The 13,417-nt window shown below is 38.7% G+C and overlaps 1 protein-coding gene across 13 annotated transcripts in view; it reads right to left on the bottom strand.

Annotated features, from left to right (window-relative positions):
* The window catches only part of LOC121236900, a 32,265-nt gene extending 19,274 nt beyond the window's left edge, over positions 1–12,991 (bottom strand). For 2 of the 13 annotated variants that reach the window (XR_005934831.1, XR_005934832.1), the window contains exons 1-4: positions 12,740–12,991; positions 10,235–11,318; positions 3,876–4,231; positions 1,801–2,155 (exon numbers count right to left, since the gene is read on the bottom strand). Coding sequence is in view for 8 of the 13 variants with exons in the window: in XM_041133403.1 (XP_040989337.1) it covers positions 2,051–2,155; positions 3,876–4,231; positions 10,235–11,276 (1,503 nt within the window). In the remaining 5 variants the exon portion in view is untranslated. The other 11 variants (XR_005934833.1, XR_005934834.1, XR_005934835.1 and 8 more) reach the window with 11 other exon arrangements.
* Between the last annotated feature and the right edge of the window lie 426 nt (positions 12,992–13,417).

The following is a 13,417-nucleotide window of genomic DNA, read 5'->3' on the forward strand; positions in this document are numbered from 1 at the left end:
TCCCCAAGTAAACATGATGGGATACAATGCCACCCTTGAGGCATAACCCTTGGAGTCGACGGCCTCTTCACAGGGAGCAAGAACCTCGAAGACTAAGGAGTTCGAGACCTCGAAAGAAGCATTCAGCGACCTCAAAATTGTCAAAATGGTCTCCGACCTCAAGCTATACCCGTCAAAATGTTGGGAGTTAGTGCACACCTTTTGAGGGTCCAACCCCCCAAGGGTTCTAAAGGATTTAGGGGGGGTTGGCAGAGCTTACACATTGGGGAGCAACACTAGAAGTATTCTTAGGTGCCATAAGGACAAAGGAAATGGATGGGATACGAAGCAAGAAGAAGAGAGAGAATGAAGCAAGGAGGCAAGAGAGCTAGGGGACAAGTTTAAAGGCTCGAAAAAAGAATGAAGGCAAATAGGCTCAAAATGGAAGGAGGGCTGGGTTTAAATAGGCACCCACGACAATTGAAGTTCTCCAAACGAGAAGAGAGCACGCGCTGTGGGAAGGAGAGTAGACGGACACAAATCTTACTTATTTCCTAAAACCCAATCAAACATTTTCACTTAAACTATTTCACTACTATTCACAAAGTTATTATATACAATTATCCAAAACGTTAAACATGATGCATGGTTTCTAGAATGTGCATTCCACACCAACATGATTCAAAACGTTAAAAGTACTTACCAAATGGAGGACTTTACTTTTCAAAATCATTCATGTCGATTTTCTTCTCTTTTTTTGAGTAAAGAACTGCTAATTGTACCGATGAACACAAGGAATTTAAGTGTAATATTAGAGATTAAGAATTATTAATTATATGAAATTACCTAAAATATTATCTCTGCCAAATACCGGAAATATTTTTTTTTTCCTGAAAACGTTAGTGTGACAGCCAAATCGCATAAACAAATTGTTCAATGTTTTCTTGAAAACTTTTTAACAAACAAAGCCTGATTGATTCATGGATTCTGTGTTTAGAATCCGATTGAAGGATTTGGCATCTTCGGTTGTAAACATCGTTTTTCAAAACTGTTTGCATTAATTCCTGGTTATGTTAGCCCCATAGAGATTATGATACTAGGAAGGGTTGACTCAGTAACGTGTGGTTCGAAAGTGTGGTAAAAAAACACTATCACATTGGTCTAAAATATGCAGTGAAATACCAAAAATGCATTGAAGAAGACTAATAAAACTGAAATAGTACTATACACTGCTACAATAGACGAGTCTCCCTTCTCTAAATCTTCAATGGTTTCCTTTCCACATTCGAGTCAAAATTCCATCAATTCTTGATGAAACCCAAACGATTCTAGTTTGTCTAGGATCTTAGAAAACAGAAAGTCAGAAAGAGGAGAAGAAGAAAGAAAAATAATATGATAACTAGTCTCCCTATTATGAAGAGTATATATAAAAGTTATCAAAATGATGGAAGACGTTATAGCTGTTCATCTTACAACCTTGTGTGGAAAAAAAAAATACAAGGAATCCGAAGTTCAAGCACACTGTTTCAAGATCACCAATAAAGACAACCCTGTGACTATCTCGATCAAATATATTCTTAATCCCCCATTCATCTGAAATGCCCATGACTTGTTTCCCTCATAAAATTAGTTTTATGGCTCAGATAAAAAATACAATGACAAGAAGGTTCCTTTTCAAAAGAAATAATTACAAGAAGAACAAAAAAGTAGATATGTTTTGTAAACCTAATGATCGTATTTTCTCTTTTTTATTAATTTCTGACTGATCCTATCCTTTTCAATCAAGCATTTGGATATTTGAGATTAGATGTCGCATCAAACCTGCAGTCTGTCAAGGAAAGGGAGCAATATGTTGGGAACTCTCTCCGAGAACTCAATCCAGATGATCTAGTGCTACTTCATAACAATACCAAGCTCTCCTTAAAATTGCAGATTTGCAGATTACTATCGCAGGTTCATGGATGACACCTTTATGCTTTCACTGTCTTGGTGAAGCTTGAATTGGGAAGCAGCAATACAGAACCTAGAGAACAAAAAGGTAGAGGATAAAGCCGAACAGTCAAAAACTAGTTCAAGGAGCACAGAACAGAACGGAGAAACTGGAGAGTTCCTCCAAACCATGTAACGACAAGCTGATTGAGGGTGGCCACATATCTGAAACTACGGAGATTGATTTCTGCAAGCATAAGAATTAATACAGAGTTTTAAGTTATTACAATGAATCAAGGAACCAAGATCAATACAATATAATACTAAAATAAAGAAAGTTGAAATAAAACAGAAATTTAATAAAAGATAACAGCTATGTCCATGCTTGCAAGATATGAAGCTAGTGGCACTTACAAAACTGTAATGAAAACTTGGATAAAGCTATAATATTAGATGTGGATGAAAGAGCCTTTCAGTTTTTGAGTACGCTATTATAGGCACCAATGCCCAGGTCATGACAGAGTAATAAAACTAAAGATAATGGTATTAACAGGATCAAGAATTTATGCTATTCTCCCAAGTTTAAACCCAACACCAAGAGATCACTTCAACTGTTCAATTGCAAATCATCTTCAACAAGATAAGGTGTAATGGTAAATCTAGCCATGTCATACTCCAGAAAAGAAATAAAGTTAACACTTCATGCAAACCCAAAGGTGATATATATAACTGTTAATGTATTAATAAATGATTAAATTAATTTCTCCCAACCCATTTAGGCATTCAGGACAAATGGTGATTTAACATTGTATTTTAGTGATCCTAAGCTAGAATACTGACACCACTCTTTACTTTCATTTCAACCATGTGTTGGATTCGCTTTTAAGAAGGTCTATAGCACATATATGCAAGTGTGTTAAAAAATATCAATTTGATAATTATCTTCATCACTTGTGGTCAAACTTGAGCTTTTAGGATAGATGGCGATTTAAAGTATGCATTACATAAAGATATGCAAATGTCAATCAACAGATTCAATAAGCTATTAGCCACTCAAAAAGAAGTCCACTATCATAAAAATACCATACAAATAAAACTGATATGTCAAATGCTTTAGTTGCTTGTTTTTAAGATCATCTTATAGGCTAAAATTGGCAAGAGAAACTCAAAGACACCAATTAAATCCATATGACTAGTTTAGCTATTTGTTAAAAAATTTACCTGAAATGATCTATAAAAGAAGTGCAGATTTACTGATCCAAAAATAAAATGTAAATCATATATTCATCATACAAAGTCCTTTATACTTCAGGTATTTTCCGTCAACCAGTCATGGTTCCTGTCCCACATTTTAAAATCTTTTTGCAGATATCATAAGTTTAAATAAATTTCAAACTAGAAGTAAGGGGCATTTTTTGAGCAAAAGGGACATTGCAACAGCTGTATTGGCTACTTTACGTGCATTTTAACAGGCTGGACAGACATTTTTCACCCTAAGACACTGTAAGCAACCAAGTACCATTGTAATTAGTACTAGCAAAGAGCAAAAAACAGAACCAGAAAAACAAAAGGACAGAGATGGGAGCAAAACCTATAATCATTTGTACAATCTGTTCAACGCATAAATGATATAATGCTCACTCTTACCTTCCTAACCTGAGAAGATATCTAATACTAATGGCCAATACAACTTTAGCATTGTCAAACAAAATGTACTATTATGATAAGAAGTCTCTTTCTTCTACACTCCACCCCCCGTCTCAAAAAAGGAATATGCATATCCATATTTATTATTGATATACAAGACACACACAAAATATGCATGTGTTTGTGTGCCCAAGGAGAATTAACAACACTATCTTCAGGCAAATATTAGAGAAAAAGTTAATCATATTAGTGAAATCACAAATTCGCAATGAAACTTGAATAGGAGAGTTACAGTTACAATTAACCGGGTGTTGACTGGCCTGCCCAGGTTCAGTTAGACTTAACTCCATATCATGAGTTGCTGCCCAACCAGGTTCATATGCTTCGAGGAAACCAATCTTTGCCTTATTAGGTAGATCATGGGGATGAACAAATGGTACTCCAGGTGGCCACCCAATTTCCATTCTTATGTTGGCACATGGGCTATCTAATATGTGAACATGATTCTCACATTCCTTCAGGTTACAAAACCTCAGCTTGATTCCCTTCTTATCTGCAATGTCCTGAACCCTCTCCTTCAGAACCCTTTGAGCCTCGAGCCGTAATCTTTTGGACGGTGGCAACGGTTTGCTTCTTGGATCATTTTTCCTTCTCCTCATCAAGGGCTTCATAGACCCTGTACCACCATTTCATCGACCCAAGGACCTGCTGTTAAAAACTTTTTACTAAGGACTACTTGACAGAATATAACATAATTTAATACTATGATCGTGAGATTGAAGACAGCAAAAGTTTGCTAGAAGTGATATCCTCTCTGCTAGCGAAAGAAAATAACTTTTGGTGTTCAACAAACAATCCTACATATGATCAAATCCCTCTCTCTTTTCACGAAAAAACGACATGGCATTTAACACAAGTTAATTCCAGACTGCCGCAATTAATTTATTTTTTTGAAGTATGACACAGTAATCTATTTGTCACTCACAAGCCCATCCGCATTGCATCCATTTTTTTTATATAAGTAAACGATTGTATTAATAAAATTAGGCATAGCCCAAGTACACAAAATGTTATACAAGAGGTAACACCTATTTAGGAAGAAGAAATGGAAACAAGAAATTCATGAAAATCAAGGCCACTAAAATCTACAGCTGTGGCCCACAGAAATATAGTGTTAACAAAAAGTAATCCAAGTTCTTCTAATGAGTGCTCCTTGTCTTCGAACATCCGGTCATTTCACTAGCATAACCCAAGCTAGACCAGCTGAACACTTCATCCCATAACGCTCTAGTAACCTCACAGTGCAGTAGAAGATGATCCACAATCTCACCACTTTTCTTGCACATACAGCCAAATCCACTATGATCACCTTGCGTTTCCGTAAGTTATCCATCGTAAAAATCTTACCCAAAAAATGCCGCTTTGGGAGGCGCCTTATTTCACCAAATCCTTCTCCATGGTAGATTGTTCTACTGTTGTGTGAGAGACTTATAAAGAACAAACCGAAAATGGACATTTACCTGAGGGTACCCAACACATGTTAGCTCCTTGAGTTCTCGATTTCATGGAGTACAGAAGACTAAAGAAATCCTCAAAGCTGCCAACTTCTCAATCTTGGACCGCCCTAGTAAAATCTGCATTCCATTCGACTAGGTCACCAAATATCTCCATAAATCAGCCACTGAAACTTCTTTCTCACATGCAATCCTGAAAACTGAAGGGAACGAGTCATTAAGGGCATTATCTCCACACCACAGGTCGCTCCAAAATTTTATTCTAGAACCATCTCCCAACACCAATCTAGTGTGACAAGCAAAAACCCGCCACCCTCATCTATCTAATGTGCTTCCATATTCCCACTCCATATGCCCCACGTACCTCCCTAGTGCTCCACCCCCCCCCCCCCCACCTCCCCATGCCCCACAACAAACCTCCATATTTTAAGTCAATCACCAACTTCCCTAAGGCTTCCAATTCCGTATTATATCACCACAACCATTTCCCAAGTTAGCCCCGATTGAAGATCCTCAGGCTATTCAATATTTTATCATTATTGTTTCACTATTTTTTACTATTATTCAATATTTTATCATTACTTTTTCACTATCTTTTTACTACTATTCACAGATCATCTGAAATCACCTCAATACCCAAACGTACCCTCAGATTTCTAATTCTCAACCCACCATAAGAGATTGGGGAGCATACCTTATCCCACTTGACCAAATGAAATTTGAAGTCATCTCTCAAACCACTCCTAAGGAAATCACGATGAAGTTTCTCAATACGGGTCACCACACTTGCTGGAATTGGGAATACAAATAAGAAATACGTTAGTAAATTAGACAAAGTGCTTTTTGATTAAGGTGACCCTACTACCTTTCGACATTACAATCTCTTCCAACCTGCCAATCTGCATTCAATCTTCTCAATCACTGTATCCCAAATCAATTTTGCTAACTGTTGGATGTTGCGAACATTACCCACTGGCACCAATTTTTATTTTTTGAAATTCACTTTCAAACTTTATGCCACTTCAAAACAGAGTAGAAGTGTCCTCAATGCCTGAATCTAGTTTTGTTCTGCCTCACAAAATATCTGTGTATCATCTGCAAACAACAAGTAAAAAATATTAAGAGAGCCCCTATTGAAAATTTCAACATTTAAATGCACCATCTGATACACAAGCACGATCTCTCCCCAAATCTACACCTCCCAATCAAGTAAAGTAGGAACTCTCAATTGACATGATCATAAACCTTCTCCATATCCAACTTGCATAGGGTCCCCAGATTGCCAAATTTTAGCTTACTATCTAGACATTCATTGGCAATGAAAACTGAGTCTAAAATTTGTCTACCCCTTACAAATGCATTTTGGCGTTTTGTAATGATCCTCCCCAAAACCTCCCCTAGGCAATTTGCAAGCACCGTGGAGAGGATCTTATGCACCCTTATTCACAAGACTAATGGGCCAATAATCCTTCACCTCCAATGCCCCATTCTTCTTGGGAATAAGTGCGACAAAAGTGGCATTAAAGTTTTTCTCAAATTTCCCAACCAAAAAGAATTCCTGGAACACCTTCATTAAATCCTCATTCACCACATCTCAACATGATTGAAAGAATCCCATAGAAAAACCATTGGACCAGGTGCTTTGTCTTTGACCATTCTCCTTATCAAACCATGAACTTCCATCTCCTCAAAGGGCCTCTCCAACCAAGAAACATTCTGCAAGTCAATGGACTCAAAGGCTAGTCCATCTTTGGCCATCACCCCACCTATTCGGTAAGTAAGTGTTCAAAAAGTTCAGCAACATGCTCTCGAATCATAGGAGCCTCCGTACAATCCACACCATCTATATTTTCAATGATATTGGTTCTCCTATGAAAGTTGGACACTCTATGAAAGAACTTTGTACTTCAGTCTCCTTTTAACCACAATGCTCTTGATTTTTGACGACAAAAGATCTGCTCCAATAAAATAATCCTCTCTAATTCGGAAGCTAACTTAGACTACCGAGATAATTCTTTCAAGGAAAGAACCCGACCCTCTTGTATCCTCTCTACCTCCTGTAGCTTCTCCAATATGGACTTCTTGTGGTCACCAATATCACCAAAGGATTGAGCATTCCACAACTTTAAATCTCTTTTTAAAACTTCCAATTTACCTGCAAAAATAAAGCTAGGGGTGCCATGAATCTGATATGAAGACCACCATTGCCTAACCCTTTCCACAAAACTATCAGTTTTCAGCCACATATATTCTAATTTAAAGTACCGATGCCCTCCTTGAATACCACCACGATCTAGCAAAAGAGGAAAATGATCCAAACAAAGGCAAGGCAGCCTCTTTTGACAAAGGTCTGGATAATGAATTTTTCACTCAAATGAGACTTAAAATCTGTCCAATCTAGACCACGTATGATTATTGGACCACGTATATGCTCCTCCCATGCAAGGGATATCCACCAAACCCAAGTCGAAGATACACTTCGAGAATTCTATAATTGCTGGCTGCAGCCTTCTTTCTCCTATACGTTCTCTTGAGAACCTTATAACATTAAACTCATCACCTATTCACCATGGTAAATCCCACCTGCTACGTACTCCAGCAATTTCTTCCCATAAAAGTCTTATACCATGTCCAAATTCGGCCCTTAAATACCAACAAAAGTCCACAAAAAATTGTCTTCACACTGTTAAAGGAACATGACATTGTATACTCCCCAATGAAATCTTTCATTTTCTCCACCATCCTTCTATCCCACATCACTAAGACACCAACGGAAGCCCTATTGCAAGATAAGCCCAATCCACATATGTGCAACTCCATAAACTTCGAACGATTCTCCTTGGAATAAATTTCAGTTTAGTTTCCTGTAAGCAAACAATGTCCGCATTCCATTCACGAAGCAAATTTTTATCAAAAGGTGTTTATTGGCCTCATTAAGCCCATGGACATTCCAAGAAACGATTTTAGGCTTCATAAAGATGGTGCTAGCCCCATCCCTTTGGATCTTTGTTTGCTTGAGTTGCCCTCATAGTTGAGAGACTATGTTAACCTCTTTAGCTCCTTCTATTTTTTAGAACCTGATTTCTTTAATTGAACATGTCCAACTCAATGGCTATAGGCAAAGCCATGAATTGTTCCTCAAAACCCTCACATTCAATTCCCACACATTGTTGGATTTCCTTTACCTTATGTAACACCCAATCAGAGATGCTAGACTGACCTAGCAATAGATAGTTTAGGGGTATGGGCTCTCCAACCATGTATATCTCATCCCTGGGTATCCACTGTGACTTCATCGGCATCCCCATCTCTTCCTCAGCACAGGAAAGCCTAACATCCCACTCGGAGGAGTCAAGTGTAGGGACTAACATCTGTGATAGCCCTAGATCCCCTCCCTCGTCACTCCCAGCCCTTGAAAATAACACACGGACTACATCCAGAGGCAAGAAACCCATTGCTAGAGAATATGCCACCAGAAGCTCAAGAGAGGGCTCTCCCCCGCTGTCCGTCAACCTTGTATGTCCTTGTTGGGCCTGAGATCCGACACTCAGCGGTGCAGCATCAACAGGAAACATTTATGGTTCTGTTGGCGTCAACACTACAAGTCGTCTCCACTAGCTAGGCCACTGTCAAAGGTTTCTTGACCGGGAGCAAGGCTACCAAGATCTTTTCCGGAAAGATTGCCTATCTCCTGCCGGTGGAAGGCCCAGCCTTGCACCCTCTCTGATTCTCCAAACGGGTTAGGCTCCTACCTTTGCTTTGCCTTTATTTTGCCCCATGGCTGAGGCCCAGAGGAGTAGTTGATGTCCTTTTCGCGTACTGTGGCTGCCCATCCACATGATTAAAGCCCACAATTTCCTCAATATGTCCCACGTGTTGGAGCCCGAACTACCAGCCCATGTCCTTTCCACTTGCCTTTGGCCTATTAATTTTATCAGGCCCGATACTTTTATGGACTGCATAGCCCAAGCCCACATCATCTTCTTCCTCAATGCACTATATCAATGTGTCAGCTTTCTCCTGCAATGCCGCTAGTTGTGATTTCATTTCTTTCAGAGTACTATGCACACCACCTCCTGCCAGACCGACAAGGCACCTGCCATCGCCACCTTTCCACTACGCACGTACTATACCAGTGGTTTGAGAAGCCATTCCAGTCTCTTGGCCATTATTGTATCTCGTGGTGGATCTACGCTGAGTTGTCCCACCGCCGATAGCTCCACCCTTCCACTGCTCTCTGAACTACACCGGCGACATCATTTGCACCAATGCCTCCCTGTAAGACTGATTTCGCATTCAAATCCCCACCATTGGTAGCGCTTGCGATACTCCACCTCTATTGCGGTTCACGACTTCCTCCTTCGATATAGCCTCCCTTAGCGCAACTTCCATCCTCCTCCATCCCTTCCCCTCCATTTCTTCCGATGTAAAGATAAAGTTTTGTCTTCCACCCCCACCATATTCCACTAGCGCCATGAATCGGCCACGGGCATTTAAGCACCTCTACGCTATGAAACTTCTAGCACCCTCCCTTGACGTAGTGTAGAAGTCCTTCGTCCCACCACTTAGACAATCCTCCAGTGTTCTAACAAACCAATGCACTGATACCATCCCAAGTCTCATCTCCTTCACTACCTTCCAGCTTCTCTATCTTATGAGCAAGGAGCCACCACCTTCATCAAAACAAAAAGTTTCAATTCTATAACTAGTTGTTTCAGGAACACCATATCACTCTAACTCACATAAAACTCTCTGCTCAGCCATAAAACTCACCGTTAAACCCCATAGACCTCATCGGACTTTTGGTTGTACGGAGAGAGAGTTTTGGTTGTAACCCATCACAGTTTTGGTTGCATCCATTATAACCCATAAAGCTCATAATCTACCCATCAATAAATTTAAGAAGGTCAAACTCATAGTAATATAATCTTAAGTCATTCAGACATCAATATCTCAATCACACCTCTAGATATGGTGCAAGTTCTTGCTTCTAGATAATTTCAAAACAAAACCTACATTAGCATAAAAAAATTGAAACAAAAATTCACCTAACAAAAATTTTCTGTCAACTATCATGGTGCATCAACACTGCTCTAGAAAAAGTATGCAAATTAACTCCAGTGGTTAAACAACGGAAAACTAGATATCCTTAGAATGCTGCCTACCATCTTGGGCTGGAGGGAAATTAAAACAGTGGATATTCTGCCTGTGAAAAAGCTGATCAGTTGGATAGGATCTCTGCATGAAGTCATCTACAGGTACTGGAAGCTGGAACTGAGCTTCAACCCCGTGACCAGCTGCTCTCATCTCTGAACAGCTGAGACTGGTCATTGATTTAGGCATTAGTTTAAAAGATATAGAACATCTTCCATGCATGCTACCCTGCATACTATTGACTTCTGCTCTATGTAACGCAGGGTTGATATAGCCTGCCGTTGCCTGATAAAGTGCTAGTCCAGGATAAACAATGGCTTCTTGGGGACCAAGATCTCCATCAACTAGAATCCACCTGCCTTGGAAATCTCTTATGTGTAATCCTGCCCGATCTGACTTAACAAGAGATATCATGCTTTTATCAGCTTGGTGTTCATGGTCCGGATACATAACTAACTGTCCACCCTCTGGGGTTGCTAAATCATGTTGTGCTCCCTGGAATGACGGCCTCGCATGACAGCAAACAGATAATACTGAAGATGAAATTTCCCGATGTCTCAATGGAACATTATCTAGAATCTCAATAAATGGAGAGCTGCGCAAGTTCAAATAGAAGCTGATAGCATCCAGTATAACCCGAGCTGCCTTACCAAGCAGGGCAAATATATCTGGTAAACCAGCTGGAGGGAATTCCATTGCATTGTTTGGCTCATTAGGAGTCAGGCCTGGCCTGTAATCATAAGATTCTTGCCACATTTGAGGATCGGCATAGTATCCAGATGTCTTGCACCACTCGCGAGAATCATTGGTATGTATCATGTCTGCAGCTGGGTATGAGGCTCTTTGGTGAAAGTATAGGCGGGCAGAATCCAATCCAGATCTTAAAAGAGCCCCATCACTGGCTGGGAATTGAATGATGGCAGCAGAGTATTGAGCAAGTGACTGAGACAAAGTCGAGACTGATAATTTGTAAGAATCAGAAGGAAGGCCTTCAGAGGGAACTAGATCAGTGAGCTTCACACGACCCAAAGAAGGCAGGCCACTGCCTGCCATGAAATCTTTTCAATATGCCAGCTGCCTGAGTCTGAATGGTTCCTGTGCACACTTCAGAACAGATGAAAATTAACATCGGTCACAGCAAAAGGTGCAATCATGATCTATCATGTTGAAAATTATAAATCATTCACTTAGCCTGATACAGAATATTATAGTAAAAAGTTGATGGTCCACTCACCAAAAAGAATAAATAGTAGTATACAAGCAACTTAAGGATAAAATTTGGAAATATGCTGGGTTGATGACTGTATACATAATCGAACGAGTCAAACCACCTGGAAATTGAAAATAGTACTGAACAGCATAGCATCAAAATTTCATCTGTGGTTCTCAATTTTACCACTCTATGCCATTGGATGTATGTTGGCGCAGGAAGGTTTGTGGTGGCCGGACAATGACTTGTACAATAATCTTGTATTTATCTCCTAATTTTCCAAAATCTTAGAGATAACATTCATGTCTTCCTGTCATTCATTACCAGGTAAATCAAATGATGTCTTCTTTCTAGCCGAATTTTGGATTTTCTTTTCAGAGGTGTGATATAAAAACCAACTGTGCAGAAACGTAACTTTTCTGGAACTGTTTTTGCAACCAATGAATCCAAACAGGATGCCCAGATTTTTGTTTTCTTTCTCAAAATTTTAAGAACAAGTGGGAAAAAACAAAACAAAAGCGAAAAACAAGATACATTCCCAAACAAGCCCATTAATTTCAGTACTAAAACGAACAATGTATACCCTTGGTCCACCAAATTCCAAAGTTCCAGATATTGAATCCAAGCGATGGTATGAACAACATCTATGAACAGATATTTATTTCCCTGCACGTGTGATCAAAGTTCCCAAGGCTAAAAAATCCACCAAAGCTCCATTGAGAAACACATTGACAATGCATGCCAAGAACTTTAACCCTTCATCCCCAACAGAATGGATAACTCAACTTACTTCCCAACAAATATAAATCCAATGGTTCAAATCTTTATAGTAACTATCGATAGCTTGATATCAGTTCCCAAATTTCATATTTTCACTTTTAAAACCCATGTTAATTACCAAACCAAGGACAATATGCTTTCTCCCTTGCATAACTAAAATAAACAACTTAAAAATGCTTCCATTTTTCACGCGCCATTCTTGAAAAGTACTATAGAAAAATGTATAAATAATCAACTAAAAACGCATAGATAAGCAATTTAGATTAGAAACTAGCTCTAAACGGAAAAAGACTTGCCCCTTCATTAAACCTCTCCAAATCTCGAAGCCAAAAAGTAAGATGAAATGATAAAAAAAAAATAAAAGAAACAATTACCCAGGAACATAATTCGAAAATCACAACCCTGTACTTCCCATGTATGACAAATTACATTCACAAATCGACCATTGTCAGGCGCAGCAAAACACGTAATACATATATCTATATAAATGGATGAATATATCGGAGAGAAAAACTGAGAAACTGACCAGAATTAGGGTTTAGTATTGAGTTGGAAGTGAACCAGCTTATCTGCTGGACGGCAAAAACATGGATGCGACAGAATTTCGAATCCTCATCCTGTCCCCTCGGTTTCCTCTCCGTTACTGTCGCTTGCCACGTCGGCCTAATGTTAGAAAAAGTTACACGAAGCAGCTTTTCCTCCGCAGCGGAAGATGAATACTGATTTCCATGCATCAACCTTTATGAAACTACCATCAACACTGATTCAACAGGAATAATCTTCCTCTTATAATTTGCGCATCAGTTACTGATTGCTATTTACCTTCTTGCTCCAAACTTACAACTTTTTTACATTTTTTCCCAAGGTATAAGGTGTGCAGTAAATACGAATTATTGGCAATGGTTTAGTTATTATCAAGTTTAAAATTTAATTAAAAGTTGAGGTTTGAAATTATTAGAGAGATCAATTCATATTAGACTATTTAAAGTTAAAATAATAATATAATATTAGATATTTTAATAATATTTTTTTAATATTTTGTAAATATGTTTTATATATTAATTAATAATTTAATTTTTATTTGAAATTATTATTTCTCAACTATTTAGTAAAATATTGTTTTGAAAATGAATAATAGCTGGTCAAATTTAGAAAAAGTGATGGATTTATTGGAGCTCAAAAGAGGAGTCTGGAAGTTTTAACT

The sequence above is a fragment of the Juglans microcarpa x Juglans regia genome, chromosome 6S (genome assembly GCF_004785595.1).
Source record: "Juglans microcarpa x Juglans regia isolate MS1-56 chromosome 6S, Jm3101_v1.0, whole genome shotgun sequence".
Taxonomy (NCBI): Eukaryota; Viridiplantae; Streptophyta; class Magnoliopsida; order Fagales; family Juglandaceae; genus Juglans; species Juglans microcarpa x Juglans regia.